Raw genomic sequence first — 18,098 nt, 5'->3', positions numbered from 1 at the left:
CTTGAGCCATTCAATGCATTTACATTCAGTAATTACCTCTACATAGTAGTTTCTATCATTAGTGGTGGATTCTGCCATTCATTCGCTGAATTTGCTTCATTTGTATATTGAATTTGCTCATTTATATCAGTTTATAGTGCACAATATATGATGACCAATGGTGTCACACACACTGAATAACAGGTAACACCAGTGGTGTAGTCTAGTTTTTTGTAGTGAGAATACTGTGAATTTTCCCTTCCAGCCAAATACTCACACGTCCCATTGCGACCCGTCCCAGAACAACTTCCCATAAGCACCACTATACTCACTAATATATACAGTGTTCATGTACATGGAATAGAGAGCATTGTGCAGGACTGCTTAGGCCATGTATGATCAACACTGCAAAGACTTTAACAGCCTATGACGGTAACAGGTGGGCAAGGGCGTCACTTTGTGCTGAACAGTGGTGGGGACATTTAAGGGCTCAGATTAGAGTTGTGACAAAACACTTGGCATACAAGACGTGACAATCCAGAATATTTGGGTCACAATAACAAGCCTAGAAGATATTTTAATATTTAAAGAAATATTTTCCTTGATGAAATATATGATTGGGGGGTCTGGGGCTCCTCCCCCAGAAGATTTTGAGTATTAAACACTTAATTTATTGCATTATGTGGACATTTTTTTGTTACCAATTTATGGTGGAAATGTCTTTATATATACAAAGGTGAACAAAGTTCATGTAGCAGGTGTCGTATCAGTAAATTGTTGGTTTTATTTTACTTAATAATGCAGATCTGTTTTTGTCAGTGTATGTTTACACTGTGTTGCATGATTTCTTATTTTGCCAAAAAATCATTTGTTATTTAACATTTCTTGTTGAAAGCTATTTTTCAGAACATTTTTAACAAATATTTTCAGAAAGTGGTGGGGACATGTCCCCAGTGTCCCCATTGTAAATGACACCTATGCAGGTGGTAAGAATAGACTGATTTTCTAATGTTTTTACTTTAGATGAATTGCTTGCGCAGAGTGACCGCCAGGTAGCTGTGCTGTTGTTTGGTAGGTGACGTCAGATCCCGGTCACAGGCCACGGAAGCCCCAAACGTCAGTTCAGTGCTTCGCAACACAGACGGGGTGAATTTATGAATGAACGTGTGAAAGTTCTGCCACAAAACAATATTGATACTTATCATCTCGCTATTTTAAGTGGGTATACGGAAATCTTTGACCGTTCCTAGTGGGTATACGGCGTATACGTGCGTATCACATAGACTACACCACTGGTTAACACGCCAACAAAGACAGGAAAGAAGAAGACTGCAAGTTGGGAAACATGGATGTAAATCATTTTGGATTTAAAATACTTATGTTTGTTTGACCTCATTGATACACACAATCTGTTTTTGTAACACTGAATGTAATCATACCTTTTATTTGGTAACAAGGAAACTACACAGAGCTTTACTTTAAATAAATTGCAGCCTTTCTGTTGATTGGTGTGTGGTCGTCTGTCTGATGAGCTACAGGTGGGCCGCTTTGATTGGTTGATTTGACTCTCTGAGGGAACAAAGGCCAGCTGCTTCTAATTTTCCACTTTCAGACAGATCTGATTGTAAATCATCAGATTCTTGAACCTGTTGCTGCCCTGGAGATGAAGAAGTGGGAGTAATTTTTGTTTTTTAATATAATTTTCTTGAGTCAGGAGCTGAGTAACTTGTGTTTTATCTCGTGTTTTGTCGGCTGTCATCAACATCATCAGGGTTAGTTTCTCAGACTTTAGAAAAGCATCTGATGTTTTGATAAGTCGTTTTGATTATGTAATTTCCCTGTAGAAGTGGAGGAGCTTGTGCGTACGTGAGAGCAAAACACTCCTCATCACACAGACATTAATCCTCCTGAACTCACCTGATGGACAGCAGCGATGACTCAGACAACAACAGTTTCTTCATTCATGTTTCTCAAAGACGCTGCTGACAGAAAACACTGCTCACTACATCAAAACCTCTCAGCTTCTGAGTGCTGTTGCTGTTGCACCATGTTTCAGGCTGACAGCTGAAGCCTTTCACCTCAACACATTACTTCAAACAGCTACAGCTGCAGAAATGACAGGATAGATTTTTTAAAAACAGCTGAAAGATAGATTGACCTTTTGTAAAATAACTGTAAAATAACGATTATTATACTAATTTCATAAATACTTACATTTCCCCTTAACTAAAGATAGAAAAAAAGCTTCTCAATACTTTTGGGGATGCCCAGTTAAAAGTGCATTACAGTGTAGCATATGACTAGATTCAACTGTTAGTGGGACATGGGGACAAAATAGTTTAATGCAATTAGTCGTTTTTGGTCGATATGTGCACACACAAAAAAATATCCATAGCTTAGCAGCTCCTGTTTACACTGGATGTACAGACAACTATCACTGGGTTACTTTGACACTGAAGAAAACTTGATGTATCTCTGGCAGGTTTTGGACTTATAAGGAGCGTAATTTTTCTATGATTTCTAAGAGGATGGACGTTTATTCACAATAGATGATCAGAGCGAATGATAACCTACCAGGAATGTATGTGAAATAGAAATGTTCTGTCAAAAGTGACGCTGCAGGAATGCTCATAGACTGTCTACAATAAAATGTTCAGGATTTATCATTTTTGGAGAGTCTCAGGGGGACTATGTGAGGCGAAGGCCATGAGACAGATGACGGTAGCAAAGATAGTACAAGGATGCTAGGCTAATCTGTATTATCACAAAACTGTCAGGGGATTCAGTGTTAACAGCCTATCCAACAGTATAAGCATAGACCTCATATGTTTTGGCTGTACAGTTCAAAACATGAGTTAACACAACATACCAAGATTTAAATAATTGCGGTGTCAAATACATTGATGATATTTTATTCATATAAAAAAGGTTTTGCTTTGTACGTAAAACCTAAATGGAGCTAAAAGAGCAATGAAACTGGCTGTCAAACAAAACACAAGCCGTGTTTCCATCAACATTTTTATGCGCATTTTGAAGCATCGCATTAGAAAAGGTTGATGGAAATAGAAAAATTTGAAAAAAACTTAATTTCCTTCCTTCCTTCCTTTTTTTCGCAAAAAAGTTTTATGCTCACTTGAGGTGGTTTTTTGCCTTTGTCAAAAAAGAGTTAATCCGCTAAATGGGAGATGAAAACACTTTTTCTGATAGCGAACAGGTATCTCACGACTGATGGACGCATTTTTCTATAACGCACTGAGATATGGCTTGTAGCAGTTTGCCCGCTTGGAACACATTCTTGAGGACCTCCCTCCGTTTTTCTCAGATCCATGGTCCTCAGGTCCATGCGACTGGTTCTGTTTGTGGTTTGCAACCCATACTTCTTGTTTATTACAGCCATGTGTAAAGTCAGCTACTGACCTAACTACGCTTGCTGTAGCCCGGTTTATTTGCTCCAAACCAGCTGATGGAAACGCACCTATTTCGCGTTTTGTTTTGTTTCTTTTTTGCGCCATTTCAAAAGTCTGCTTAAAATTCAAATGAAAATTAAATGGAAAGATGGCTATATTCTTGTTTTCTCTTTGCTGTGAAATTGTTTTACAAGTTTTGAGTACAGTTGTCTAATCTCCAACTAACTTTTTTTTTTGTTTTTGCCACAAGCAGCGTCAAGCAACACAGAGCAGATTGAACCAGGCGGGAAGTCAGACACAGAACGACATAGAGAATTAGGTCAATTTTCAAAATAAAACACCCTGTGGAGACTCCCGATCGTAAAACAACAATAAACACGGTTGAAACAGACACAAAAAGAAACCTTTTAACTACGTAGCCCACTTAATCATAGTAGAAGCACAAAATGCAAACACCGGTTACCAAATCCACAAAATCTAAACATGTCATCAAAATCAGACTTTGACGCCGGGCTATGGACACATCAAAACTGTGGCGCAGCCGTAAAGTGGCGTAGTCAGTGGATTCCAGGCATTAAAAAGACTCTCTTACTCTCTCCAACTGACCTCTATCTTTCTGAAAACTGTTCCCTCTGTTCTCCTTACTCTGAAGTCCCGTTTGTTGTAGGTCCAGCCCTTTCTGAAGAGGGGACGGTCTATGACTCTTTACCAAGTACTTTTCACCCAGCATTCATCCATCCATCATTCAGCCTCTGCAAGAGTGAAGTTTTATTATTGATACTGCCAGCCTCCAATGATTCCTTCCATTAATCAGTTATTTTTTTAGATGTCCAAAGTAATTCTTCAAACCGTTTGCGTCTGCACGCTAGCGTCATCTTCAAGGTAGGTAGTCAATGTAGTTCCCAAGTTAAATAAATCTCCTCCAAAGACAGAGAAGTTCATTCAGACCAGTAGACACTGATAATGGAAGGTGACCTTATCCTAAGACTAATGAGATGAATGGACACAATGTCGAAGCAGTCAGTGACTTTCAACTCCAAATCTAAACATCTTTCCTTTATTCAGCTTTCTCGTGTCCCAGTCAACAGTACTGTGCAGGTTTTGACCACACAGCTCTATGTTTACATGATTTACTTCCATGCGACCCTCAGGTCAGCTGGCGGCAGGGACCTGTGAGATCGTCACTCTGGACCGGGACAGCAGCCAGCCGAGGAGGACCATTGCTCGACAGACGGCCCGCTGCGCCTGCAGGAAGGGACAGATCGCCGGGACAACACGAGCCAGACCGGCCTGCGTTGACGGTAAGACGCTTGCTCTCCTCTTGACAGTTGCTGCCAACAAGTCCTCCAAATTAAACAACAGAATACATTGTTTGGCCACGCCCTCTCGCACGACGCAAGACCGTGCCATCCAAAACGGTTACAGAAATCAGTTTTATGATATGATTTTATGGTTTGGTTGAGGGAAACATCATAGTTTGGGTCAAAATTATACATTTTTTTATAGTTAGAGGACCTTCATCATCATAGCTACAACAATAAACATACATTATGGTTATGGTTAATTAACAACAATGGAAAAACAATGGTGACTGTTGTTTTGAACCAGTAAACAAACAGCAGTCTCTGCTTTTGTTGACACATTGATCCACCTCGACCTCCTGGATTTTGTTGCTTTATAATAATCCTTTGCTGCTGTCATAATCATTACAGCCACGAGAACACTAGGAATCTCAACGTATGTCATTTTGGGGAACTTGCTGACGCAAAAAATTATCACTCCCAACTTGTCACATATGGACACTTGGTCGTGACGCCTCAAGCATTGCTTTTTAATGCACTGGTTACCCCTTAAGGATCGTTTTTGGACGTGTAGAGCTCCGTGGTCAAGTTAGCAATAATAAAAACGCAAAGTCCTGTTAAACTTTCAAAATAAAACACATGGTTAACGTTGTGAAATAGCCACATCTCTGTTAGGTTAAGGCACCAAAACTACTTGGGTTAGGAAAATATAATGGTTTGGGTTAAAATAAATACGTTAGTTACGTTCAAAAGAATCAACACTATTTGTTTCAAACAGGAATTGAACACCACCTTCCTGGGTAAAATTGTGGTGTCTGAGCCATTGAACCACCTAGACCACCTCCCTATGTGTACTGCTTTGAGTTATTTATACTAGGCCTACTTAGCATTGAACAATGACCCTAATGGGGTACCCTGTGCATGTAACAATGACGATAAAGGGGCTTTCCAGTGCGTGAAAAACTGATGCCAAGGGGTTTTGACCATCCATCTGCTGATTGGTGGAGACACTCAGCAACAGGTCTCTTTTACAATTTTATAACATTTGATATCGTTAAGGCAGGTGAGAAGATTAGTGAGTTTTTACTGCTTCCGCCATATTCCACTATGCTTTTTTTTTCTACTTCTAATCTATTCCCTAATCTATGGAGGTTGTCTATTACTGTCTTCCCTGTCTCGCTATGAATTTCCTGCCATAACAAGGACTTGTTCTACAGAGTTTCTGATTCCTGACAATGTTCACAAACTTGGATGAAAGCGTGTGTTTTTATGGGTAAATTAAAGGGTCTTTTAATGGATTGTTGTTTCACATTGAGTTAAGGTGTCGCCAGCACGCAGACTGAAGGCCGCTTCACAGCTTGGGGTTAACTTTAATTTATGAAGGAAACAAACACACAGATACCTGCAGCTTCCATCTGTATCCTCCTCATCTCTTCATCTGGACTGCACGGTTCATAAAGTCACAGTCCAGATGGGAACAGCCCAGAGTTGCATTGCATTTCATCACCGGCTGTCTCCTCCTTTCTCTTTCTCTTTCTGCCATCTGGAGATGATGGCAACAGCTGGAGGGACTCGGTCTGCTCTGCAGGGATTTACAGGCTCTCCCGGTGATACAGTGAGACAGTGAACAGTTGTTTAGCCGAGTTAAAGAAGCTCTGCAGTCTCTCTCGCTGCTTTCCTTTCAATAAAGCTTTAGATGAATAGAACTTCAAATATGTTCTTCTTCAGATATTAGTTTTTCCTCACATCTGCACTGACCAAAAAGGTGTAACCAAGATTGCATTTTTACCTAATCAGCAGAAAAACTTCATTGAACAGGTTTGAGCTCTGACTAACTCTACTCTCAGACTACAGGGTGGACTGCTACGCTAGCAGTTCCCCCTCGTCCCGTCTTTGTGCTAAGATAGGCTAACTAGCTTTACTAAGCTGTTTATATTCATATTTTACTGATATATCTGCTGAGAAACCTTTTGTGTGTCGTTGGTCAACAGTGCTGATCCTCAAGGTGTTGCAGACAGTGCTGGAGCTGCAGCCTAAACACTGTGACGTCAGTGATCCGAGCTGTTTGAATTTGCTCTGCTGCTTTGGGAGGATATTTTCAGCAGCAGACTCGATGTGAGAACGCTGCTGATCGCTGCGACCTGTTTTCTGAGCTCAGAGACTCATCAGCAGCTTCCTGTTTTTTCCTCACTGAAATGTCTCAGAAAAAACAAAACCTGTTTAAACTCTTAGTGACTTCTTCACTGCAGTGGATGATAAATTGCTGCTGGTTGTTAGATAGGCGATGTCAGACAATAAACTCTGGAAGGGAAAATGCTATGATTTACATACAACACCTTTAACCTGTTATTTTTTTAAAACTAATTACTGCTAAATGTTGAGGCACAAAGTATCCGGACATTCAAGCTATATAAGACAGTCGACATATTTTTGGAGAAATAGTGTAACGCATATTAGTGAACATTAATCCAAATCTTAGTAATACAAAAAACATTCAGTGCTTGTGAATGGCAAATCTTTGTAACTGTCCATCAGAAAGAGTTGTTTCGTAAAGTATTCGGTGCAAACTTCAGCCTTCATCTCAACGTGACCTTTACAGAGCTGCGTGTTGATATTTATGTCAGTCCATGTTTTCTGTTGCAATCTCAGGTAACATAAACTCTAAAGTCTCTTCAGCGTTTCAGGGAGAAAAACTGATGTAGTTCAGATAAAATACAACTTACAACACAATCTAAACTTTCCACACCCACATCATGGGACGTGAAAACTGAGGTGGAAGAAGTATTCAGAACATTTACTTACGTAGCAGTCCCACAAATAAAAATTACGATTCAATTCAATTTTATTTATACAGCGCTAATTCATAACATAAATGATCTCATTACATTGCATTTTTATATGGAGCAGGTCTAGACCATAGTCTTTGTAATATTATGTACTGTAAATAATAATATATAAATACATATACCAGTACAAGTAAGTCCTGCACTGAAAGTAGTACTAAAAGTACAGAAGTATAAGCAAGAAAATTTACTTCTTTTCCTGAAGTAAAGTGTCTTTAAATTCTGTTAGATAGTTTAATTAATAATATTGCTTCACATTTTAGATTATATTATTGCTTTTCCCAGTAATGACTAGGGTTACTATTTCCAAAACAGTAATAATATTACAGTGATTAATCCAAGTAACGCTGTGTTACTGAACGCACCATCTTGTTGTTCAAGTCAGCTGTTAGCCATAAAGGAAGAATGGAGAACGAGGGAGAGAGGCGATGTATCCACAGCTGTAAGTAATGTTATTGCCATTATTGTGTCACAGTCTAAGATGCAAAGAACATTGTCATCCGTTGTAAACTTTGTGCGACCAGCAAAAAGCTTTCAGCCGCGAACAATTCTAATTTATTGAAAGAAACTAGTAACTTGCCCAACACTGATCCTATGTTTTGTACATTTTTAATCTGAAAAGTATCATAGCATTTTAAACAAATTACATTTTAAGTAAAGTATTTCTCTCTGAAATGTAGTGGAGTAGAAATGCATCTTTTTGTAGTTTTGTTATTGTATAGTTTTTTACATAGTAGTGTGGAACAGTTAAACTGGTAAAACACATTCATTTATTCTTTGCACTTGCCTGGATTTCATTTTCCTCACCATTTTTATTTTGTTGTATTCGATTTTAGATATATTTGTATCTGTATATCTTTCACTGTGTATATCAAGCTGGTATTTTCTCTGTGATTAGTGATGAGTTTGGTCTTACATTAACTTATCCTTTAAACAATAAAATAGACAAGCAAGCTCTTCAGATATTTTGTGTGTGTGGTCAGAGTTCAGAAAGTCTTAAATAAAACTCAGACCTCTCAGCAGCCGATTTGTTTGGATCTCTGACCTTTCTGCTGCCTGTGAGAGCTGCATGTTGGTATTTATGTCAGTTTGTATCTGAGGCGGCTGCTTGCTTTGCTTTTTATTGTTCTGCTGTTTAAATCCACCGGCGCAGCTGCAACCGCCAAGCTCAGAGAAAGGATCAGACTGCAGTCAGTTCTTATCTGACCACTCACATCTCCAAGCTCCGGCTCATATACCTTGGCTGGCTTAAACTGTGATTCTGAGTCTTGGTTCCTGTGCGGCAGGTCCCACTCTGAGTGGAGATAATCCCAGCATGCATCACAGGAGGTCACACTGAGAGGACATAACATGTTTACAGATACAGAAACTTCACCAGGATGGAAAAGTCCTCTTAACTTAAAACGTCTGTAGAAAAGGTCTGTGTCTGCGTTCGTTTGTATCAAGACTTTGTTGGGCTCTGAAGGAGCTGCTGTTCACGTAAATCGTTAAAAAAAGAATATGAAAACTCAGCTTAATCCTGAAAAATTAATTTTGAATGGTTCTTATCATCCTCCTCTGCTTTTTACACCAGAAAAAAACGAAAAGATGCTACTGTGTCAGAATATTTCATCCTGCTGTTTTGTTTCAGTCGTATCAGATTGATAGCGATGAATAAAAAAGGCCACCAGGCTCTGAGTACGTGTGGAGAAACAAACAAACAGATGAGACCTTTTTGTTTCTCATCAAGTGCAGATGAACTGAAAAGGGCAGAGACGCATTCGAGAGTATGAGAGAAGGTAAAACCTCTGACCTGAAGACAGAAGAGAGGAAAAGAAAATATTGCAGAAGCAGCAAGTGTGTTTCACAAAATTTATTATTTTTATTCTCAAAATCAAGAGTGATGTATCTTATAAATGGGATCTGAATGAAAAATATTTCAGTATTAGGATTTCTGTATCTATATATGAGATCTTTCTCTTTTAATCAGGATATTTTTGTCTTGCAATGATGAGATTGTTAACTTGTGACATAACCATAATAATAACGAGATCATTTATTGTTTAATTGAGAAGCTACTGTATATGCTACTTTTCTTTGTTGAATGCAATGTACTTCTGCAGAAACTAAAGTAAAACAGACCCTCAGGAAAGAAAATGTAAATAAGGAAAAAAGAGAATAAGTAAAGGAAGACAACATCAAAGTGAAAACGAATAAAAGTTGAGAAAGGGTTGGGTAGGAGGCAAAGCAAAAAATTTAAGGAAACAAAAAGAAAGATCAAAAAAAAGGAGCACAAAATGGATGATTGTCTTTGCCTTTGCAGATCATCAAACTGTGTTCTTTAAAAGAGGAATAATGGTTTCTGTATCCACTTCCTGTTAAGACTGTAGCACAGATTATATTTTTTTCTTCTTGTTTTTCCGCCTTGTTTCCTTTTCTTTGTTCCTCATCCTTTCCTCTCATCCTCGGGGGATGAAGCAGTGTCCCTCCTTCTGGACGCAGTCTTTGATGAATGAAGCGATTACAAAAATGGCCTCCTCCCTTTTCGGATAAATGAACTGCGCTGAACGGTGGCGGCGGATGGATCTGCGTTGCGGTCATTCATTAATCAACGGGGTGATGCAGCGCTCGCAGGTGTTCAGGTGTTCACTGATACCTGAGATTAATCCACTGCGTCTCCACTACACAGTGTTTGTTAATATGAAAGTCTGTTTTCTGTTTCTGACCGTTTTCTATATTTAACGCCAGAAAACACGCCGATTCCCTCTGGAAACACCAGGTATATCATCCTGAGTGCATATTGGTCAGATAGTATGAAACCTGCAGGTGAATGAGGTTTCTATAAACTCTACTAAGAAGAGTAGATCCCAGTATAGATAAAAGCCACAGCTCTGTTCTGAACCAAAATAGAATCGTTGAAAAATCAGGAGAACTTTGAGTGTTCTCATGTCTAACTTTTATTAAAAATGCAATGGTTGTTTAGGTTTGCTGTGGACATTCACGCCATGAAATGTAATATGTCAGATGTGAAAACTTTAATTTGTTTTTATAAGTAATAAAATTCAAAACCAAGACATTATCCCTTTAACTCTAACAGTGCTCATTTTGGTGTCTTATTTTAATGATTTTAGAGAAAAAAAAGATAAAATTACAAGAGAACAAACACAAACATACAAACAAAAAAGAACTAAAAAGTAATATAATATAGTTAATTCATTGCCTATAAGGACTTTGGTAGGATTCATCCTCTGGGGACCATGAATGTCTGCTCCAAAAGTTCATGGGGATATTTCAGTCTGTACCAAAGTGGTGGACATTGCTGCTAAAAAAGATCTTTTGGCACTGTGTCCGCCCTTCATCCAGTTTCATCTCCCAGGATTTAACTTCAAATCGGGTGAAACTGCAGGACAAAACTTCCAGCAGCAGTGTTCAGAAGAGTCGGGTCACAGTACAGATGTGGAGGCCAGGGAGGAGGACTGACATACAGGTGGTTCACTGTGGCAGCGGAGGGCCCGGTGGCTCAACATTTTTATTAGTATACTTTTATTGTGCCTAAAATAGAACCACTAAGGATGACTGTAGATCAGATGGTGTTTACTAATCGTATGGTTGATGGTTTGATTCCCTGGCTCCACCTGTCCACATGCTGAAGTGACCTTGACCGTACGACACTGAACCCCAAATTGTAGAGAAGAAAATATAAGTCAGTGTGAATATAAACTAATAGGTAAATTAAGGATATGTAAAGTTTAAGAACTTTGAAAGAGAGAAAAAGCTGAAAAACAGTATTTTTAATAGTGATCGGCTTTTTATCGGTATATGTAGCTGCAGTTCATTTCGAGGTTGTTACAGGTCTTGATTGAACATTTTGTCTTGTTCTTTGATTTGATAGCCTTTATTGTACCCGAGAGGCAATTTGTTTCGCAACAGTAGTCAATACACATCAACCAAATGATAAATGGAAGACATAAAAACATATAACATACAATAGGTGCTGTCAACAAACAGTAAAGCTACCATGAAATATAGAGCACTATGAAATATCCTGTATTAGAGTATATGTGCAACAGCAGTTTGTTTAAAAACCCAACAGCTGATGGAACAAATGATCTCAAATATCTGTTTGATTTGGCCTTTCTAGTGTTCCTCCTCCCTGATGTCAGAAGTTGAAACTTTGCCTTTGCCTTTCGAATGTCTCTCTCTTCATAAACATGGTCAATATCATTCAGGCTAGTGCCAATGGTCTTTTGGCAAAGTTTAACAATGTTTCTCAATTACCAATTTTTGTTAATCATGCTGAGATTGCCAAACCAGCAAATCATTGCAAAAGTTGCAAAAAAACATTTTCAACATTTTACATTTTCTTTGGGTTGATGTGTTCAGTCTGGACGTTTCCAGGTGATTCTAGGAAACGGCAGCATTTACAACTTCAACTCTGAGCCATCTTATAAAACACTGGGATACTGCTGAGGTAATAGAGGTGTTATGGAGAGAAGCATGCGGCGTACTCACTCAGCGGAGGCGTCCAGGGACGATGGAGGAAAGAGATGAATCAACAGACATCGGCTTCCATCCCCGTCCACAGCAGGAAGTCAAAGAAGCTGTGATTACATGTCGTCCTCTCAAACAGGGCGCTGCTGTTTCCTGCCGCTCTGTTCTTTGACGCCTTATGTTGTGTCTCAGGGGGTAACTGAGAGCGTTCAGTGCTCAGTGAAATGTTTCCATACAAGCCTGGGCAGGACGACACACTGAGCCGGGGGGCCGGCATTAATAGGCTTATTATTAATAACTGACATCAGCAGCAGATGTACAATCAGTATCTCTGGTCCATCATTTAATGTCAGTTTTCTCTGTTCTCTCTCACACTCACACACACACACACACACACACACACTGTCCGCTCGTTTTCATGCTTAATGTTTTGACCTGTCTGCACATCAGCCACCTATGAAAATAGAGGAGGAAGAAGAGGAGTAAGAAAAAGAAGAAGAATGAGAAGAGGAATGTTGGCTGTGTCCGACATCCCCACTCATTCACTACTCCCTACCCCCTATGTAGGGAGTTGTATGTACAGGACTATATAGTGAGCTCACTCACATTATTAAAACAACACTGTCGGACACTACTCCGATCATTATTTTGGCGCCTTTAATTTCGTCATTGCCGTCGGACAGTCAGTTGGTGGATTGTTTTTTCTATCAGCGCAAAGCATGATGGTAGGTAGGGCTTGGTTAGTGACCATCGGTTGTACACTACTTCTCAAAATGCATACTGGGATACATTGAGTGGACTATTTAGGGTATAATAAGCTCACTGTATAGTCCACTATATAGTGAGTAGTGGGTGATTTCGGACACAGCCAATGAGAATGAAAAGAGGAAGAAGAAGAAGAAGAAGAAGAAGAAGAGAAGGCGAAGAATGAGAGGAGGAAGAAGAAGAAGGGCTGCAACCTACATTAAAACTTCAATTAATAGCCGAGTGACAGTGTCAGTTCATTTAACGGAAACAACAAGCCCCAAAGTATAATTCTTATAGATTTACTGGTGTAACCTGGTACAGGAGATGAAAAGAAAAAGAAAAGTGCTAACTCACGTTACCTTTGATGCGCTCTTTAAGTTCAAGCGTGTCTGTTCCTTGATTATTTATATTCCTTTAGTCTGTAAGAGTCCACTGATCAAAAGATTTGAAATAGCTTTTCATAAAAAATAATCCAAATTATCCTGTCATGTGAAGTCCTTTGCTCTGTGTCTGCTAACTTTTCTCATCCTGCACTGTGTTGATCTTTGCATTACATTACTGCCTTCAAAATAAAAGCACATAATGCTAACAGTTTGTAAAGTTAGCTTCTTGGTCCCTTTGGGCTTAGAGGTAATTCTAGGTACAATTAGAGTTTTCAGAGTCTGAGATTGTGGGCCTCCCCTCAGACAAGCATGGAAAAAGGTGCCCCCTAACCATAACTTCAGACCACACCAATTACATAAAAAATGTCTGTCACAAGGCATTTGTTAGTTTCTGACTCTGGGAAAGAGCATAAACTTCCACAAACTTGATGTATCTCTGAATGTCTTTATAACCAAAACATTTAGGACACTTTTATGGTAGCTTCTGCCCCCCTAAAATAGGCCTAACGACGTCCATGGATCAGACTTACAAAATGGATCACCAGAATCTTTTCTTTGAAAATAACCTTCATGCTATTTGTTATTTGAAAACTAACATTTTCATAAGCAGTTGAAGTATCTCCTCTTTGGAGGATCCCTCTTTCGCCACCTTGATCGAGGTGTAAGCGATGTGAGAATTTAATTAAGTATCATGGCTGAGAGGAGCTGCTGTTCAATAGGAAATTGGTTTGATAATTGGGGCCTAACGGGCTATCACAATCACACCACTGCTCTGCTGCTCCAAAGGGAGACCTGATTACCTGGTTATGTATTACAGGCCTATACAGACTCTCATTTTCTTCATCGTTCCCCATGTTCACAGAGTGTAATTTAATGCTGGGAATGAGAGCGGGGCTGGAACGACAGGAAAGAATGGGTCAGTAAAGTGTCGCCAAACAGCAGGAAATCGTCTGAGAGAAGAATTAATTTTCTAATGAGATAACAGAAAGAGAGAGGCTAGACACATGATCAGTTGACAGACTGGACAGACATATGTTTGTGTATGTGTGGCGTTCTACTGAGGACACCTGCTATAGGTACTAAATAATACCAGTATATTATTTATTTCATTTACGTTAAGCCGTGTATATTGTGTTGTGTTACCATACGTTGCTTTGAGATGTGTTGCTTTGCGTTAAATTACATCACCTTGTGTTACATCATATCATCCTATGTTATGTAATGTCATGCTACTTTGTGCTGTGTTACGTTACATTATGTAACAAAGTCATTTTACATTAAGTCATGTCACATTAAGTCATGTCACATTACGTCACGTCACATTAAGTCACGTCACATTAAGTCACGTCACATTACGTCATGTCACATTAAGTCACGTCACATTAAGTCACGTCACATTACGTCACGTCACATTAAGTCACGTCACATTACGTCATGTCACATTAAGTCACGTCACATTAAGTCACGTCACATTACGTCATGTCACATTAAGTCATGTCACATTACGTCATGTCACATTAAGTCACGTCACATTACGTCACGTCACATTAAGTCACGTCACATTACGTCACGTCACATTAAGTCACGTCACATTACGTCACGTCACATTAAGTCACGTCACATTAAGTCACGTCACATTACGTCACGTCACATTAAGTCACGTCACATTAAGTCACGTCACATTAAATCACGTCACATTACGTCACGTCACATTAAGTCACGTCACATTACGTCACGTCACATTACGTCACGTCACATTACGTCACGTCACATTAAGTCACGTCACATTAAGTCACGTCACATTAAGTCACGTCACATTAAGTCATGTCACATTACGTCACGTCACATTAAGTCACGTCACATTATGTCACGTCACATTAAGTCACCTCACATTAAGTCACGTCACATTAAGTCATGTCACATTACGTCATGTCACATTAAGTCACGTCACATTAAGTCACGTCACATTACGTCACGTCACATTAAGTCACGTCACATTAAGTCACGTCACATTACGTCATGTCACATTAAGTCACGTCACATTAAGTCACGTCACATTATGTCACGTCACATTAAGTCACGTCACATTAAGTCACGTCACATTACGTCACGTCACATTAAGTCACGTCACATTACGTCATGTCACATTACGTCATGTCACATTAAGTCACGTCACATTAAGTCACCTCACATTAAGTCACGTCACATTAAGTCACGTCACATTACGTCACGTCACATTAAGTCACGTCACATTACGTCACGTCACATTAAGTCACGTCACATTAAGTCATGTCACATTACGTCATGTCACATTACGTCATGTCACATTAAGTCATGTCACATTACGTCATCTCACATTAAGTCACGTCACATTAAGTCACGTCACATTAAGTCATGTCACATTACGTCATGTCACATTACGTCATGTCACATTAAGTCATGTCACATTACGTCATGTCACATTACGTCATGTCACATTAAGTCATGTCACATTACGTCACGTCACATTAAGTCATGTCACATTACGTCATGTCACATTATGTCATGTCACATTAAGTCATGTCACATTACGTCATGTCACATTACGTCATGTCACATTAAGTCATGTCACATTACGTCATGTCACATTAAGTCATGTCACATTACGTCATGTCACATTACGTCATGTCACATTAAGTCATGTCACATTACGTCATGTCACATTACGTCATGTTACGTTGTGCAGTGTTACGTTTTGCTGCTATTTTGTGTTGCATTTCGTTGTGCTACGCTGCATTACACAACGGTTACTGTTACGGTAGGCTACTTCATGTTCCGTTACAACATGTCATGCTATGTTATGTCATGTCATGTCATGTAATGCCATGTTGTGTTGCATTACATTGTGCTATGTTGCGTGGTGCTGTGTTACGATGTGCTGTGTTCGTCATTATAGCAGAAGCAAGCATTATTACAGTTATGAGTTTTTGTTAGTTATATAATGCATTAAATATTAAAATGACATTATACATGTTATATATAAGTTTTTTTTGGATCCAATGCTGTCCATTGAGGGCAAAGAAGTCAATCATTGTAATCATATTAAAGGACCCCAGATTTATTTTAACCACATGTATTTTTTTCAGGAAATGTTTCTCTGATTTATGTTGTTATGTTTGATGCTTCCTCCTTGTATCTTTCCTCTCCATAATGAGGAACATCTCTTTCGGTTCTCCCTTGTGTGTTTTTCCCCTCTGGGACCAGCGGCCATCTTTAATGAGATGCATACACTGTTAATTGCTGACAGATGTTTGTCCCATATTCTGCTGAATAAATGAACAGTTCAGTATTTTACTGTGTGTCATACGTTATGATCCGGAGTCACAGAGACATCGACTCCATCACTGTGACATTTGACCTCCTCAGTACAGACCGGCAGTAATGTTGATTATCTGGAGATTTGATATCTATGATTCTTTGCTTGAAAGGATCATCCCCCAGTTTTACACATAAAGGTCAGTTCACTTAATCATACTTAGCCTCAAAAACAGTTCTAATGTATTTTGTGACTCTCGAGGGGGAAATAACCCTGTTGATGTCATGTCAAGTAACAGAAAGCCTGTGTTATCTGTGGGGAGGATGTGATGAAGAGATCTGGTTGTATTATGGCTATAATGTAGGATCCAGTGTTTTTAGAGCTTGACACTTACAAAAGGACTGAAAGTCAGGATATTTCTGACCCCATTAAATGTCCTGTGATTCTGTTTGTTTTTTGTTAGCTGTTTTCTGCTCAGTTAGACTCCTGCCTCCACAACTCAACACACTCCTCTTCATCACCCCCTCCTTTCTCTCCGTGGGCCAATCAGGAAGCCACAATATGCAAATGTCGTTGTGAGAATGTCCTATTTCTTTATAAATAGCTGATTGTGATGAAGAGGAGCCCTGAACTGAACAGCATCAGTACTCTGATGTTGGACTGAGTTTAGTTTGGTTCTTTGATTTGTAAGTTCACTCCTTTCCATTTTCTTTGGATATTTAAAGAATAAATATGTAAAATTTTGACAAAGAAGTCATAATTTAGGGAAATGATTTACAATCTGATGAGAATAAAACTATAGTATAGAGCGTAAAGTTGGAATTTTACAAGAATAAAGGTAAAAATTGAGATTAAAATTGAGCTGTAATGTTAAGTGATAGATGTATTTTTTTTTGTACGAGAGCACATCTTTCTTCTAAAGTTGTAATATTTTTAGAATAAAGTCAATATTTTAAATAATTTTTAGTTTGAATGTCGTCAGAATCAAGGTGTGAACTACATGAGAGCCAGGGGGACCTTAGCGCCCCTTTATAAGACATCAGCTCCCCTAAAAGCATGATTTGTGATATTTTTTGGGATCTCTAAAATATTGACAGCATGCTTTATTGCCATTAATTTCTATATTACTCTATAGAGGGAACAATCACCCACCGTCCGCAGCAGGCCAGTCGCTCCACGATCTCCTGTTGCTCTCCGGTACGGGTTATGTTGCTAGTATGACCGACGGGCTGTGAACGGTTCGTGATTGTTCCCTTTGGCTGGATGAATATTATGCATGATCCATGCACTACTGCAGCTGGGGGCTCTCTGCAGCGTTATTATTATTGTAATAAGACAAACATGCCTGATACTTTCACTGTCAGCCCCAGGCCTACATGTTTGCAGCTATTAATGATTCAGCAGTAAGAATCACAGTCTACTAGTTCTACTAAAACAATTATACATTTAATCTCATAATAGTTTTTTTTCTGAACAGTGGCCACACAATACTCTGCGATACTATCTTTTTCTTCATCTCGTGTTCTTTAATTTCAGCTCACTGTAGTTAATCATCATGACATTCTGTACGTATGTGTGTAGATGGCTACAATCAAACAGGAACAGCTATAATTATAAAGATGCAATGATAATGTAACAGTTTTAATATATATAGGCCTAACATCATAATATAA

General features: G+C 39.0%; 1 protein-coding gene across 1 annotated transcript in view; it reads left to right on the top strand.

Moving 5' to 3' along the window:
* Positions 1–18,098, top strand: part of LOC119894308 (chemokine-like protein TAFA-5) — a 50,555-nt gene that overhangs the window by 12,241 nt on the left and 20,216 nt on the right. The window contains exon 2 of the mRNA XM_038706990.1: positions 4,538–4,687. Within this exon, the coding sequence (XP_038562918.1) occupies positions 4,538–4,687 (150 nt within the window). The remainder of the gene's footprint in view (positions 1–4,537; positions 4,688–18,098) is intronic.

This window comes from Micropterus salmoides, unplaced genomic scaffold, assembly GCF_014851395.1.
Source record: "Micropterus salmoides isolate LMB-PRFRI ecotype aquatic unplaced genomic scaffold, ASM1485139v1 Ms_hic_scaffold_8, whole genome shotgun sequence".
NCBI lineage: Eukaryota > Metazoa > Chordata > Actinopteri > Centrarchiformes > Centrarchidae > Micropterus > Micropterus salmoides.
This window is presented reverse-complemented; position numbering and strand designations above follow the sequence as displayed.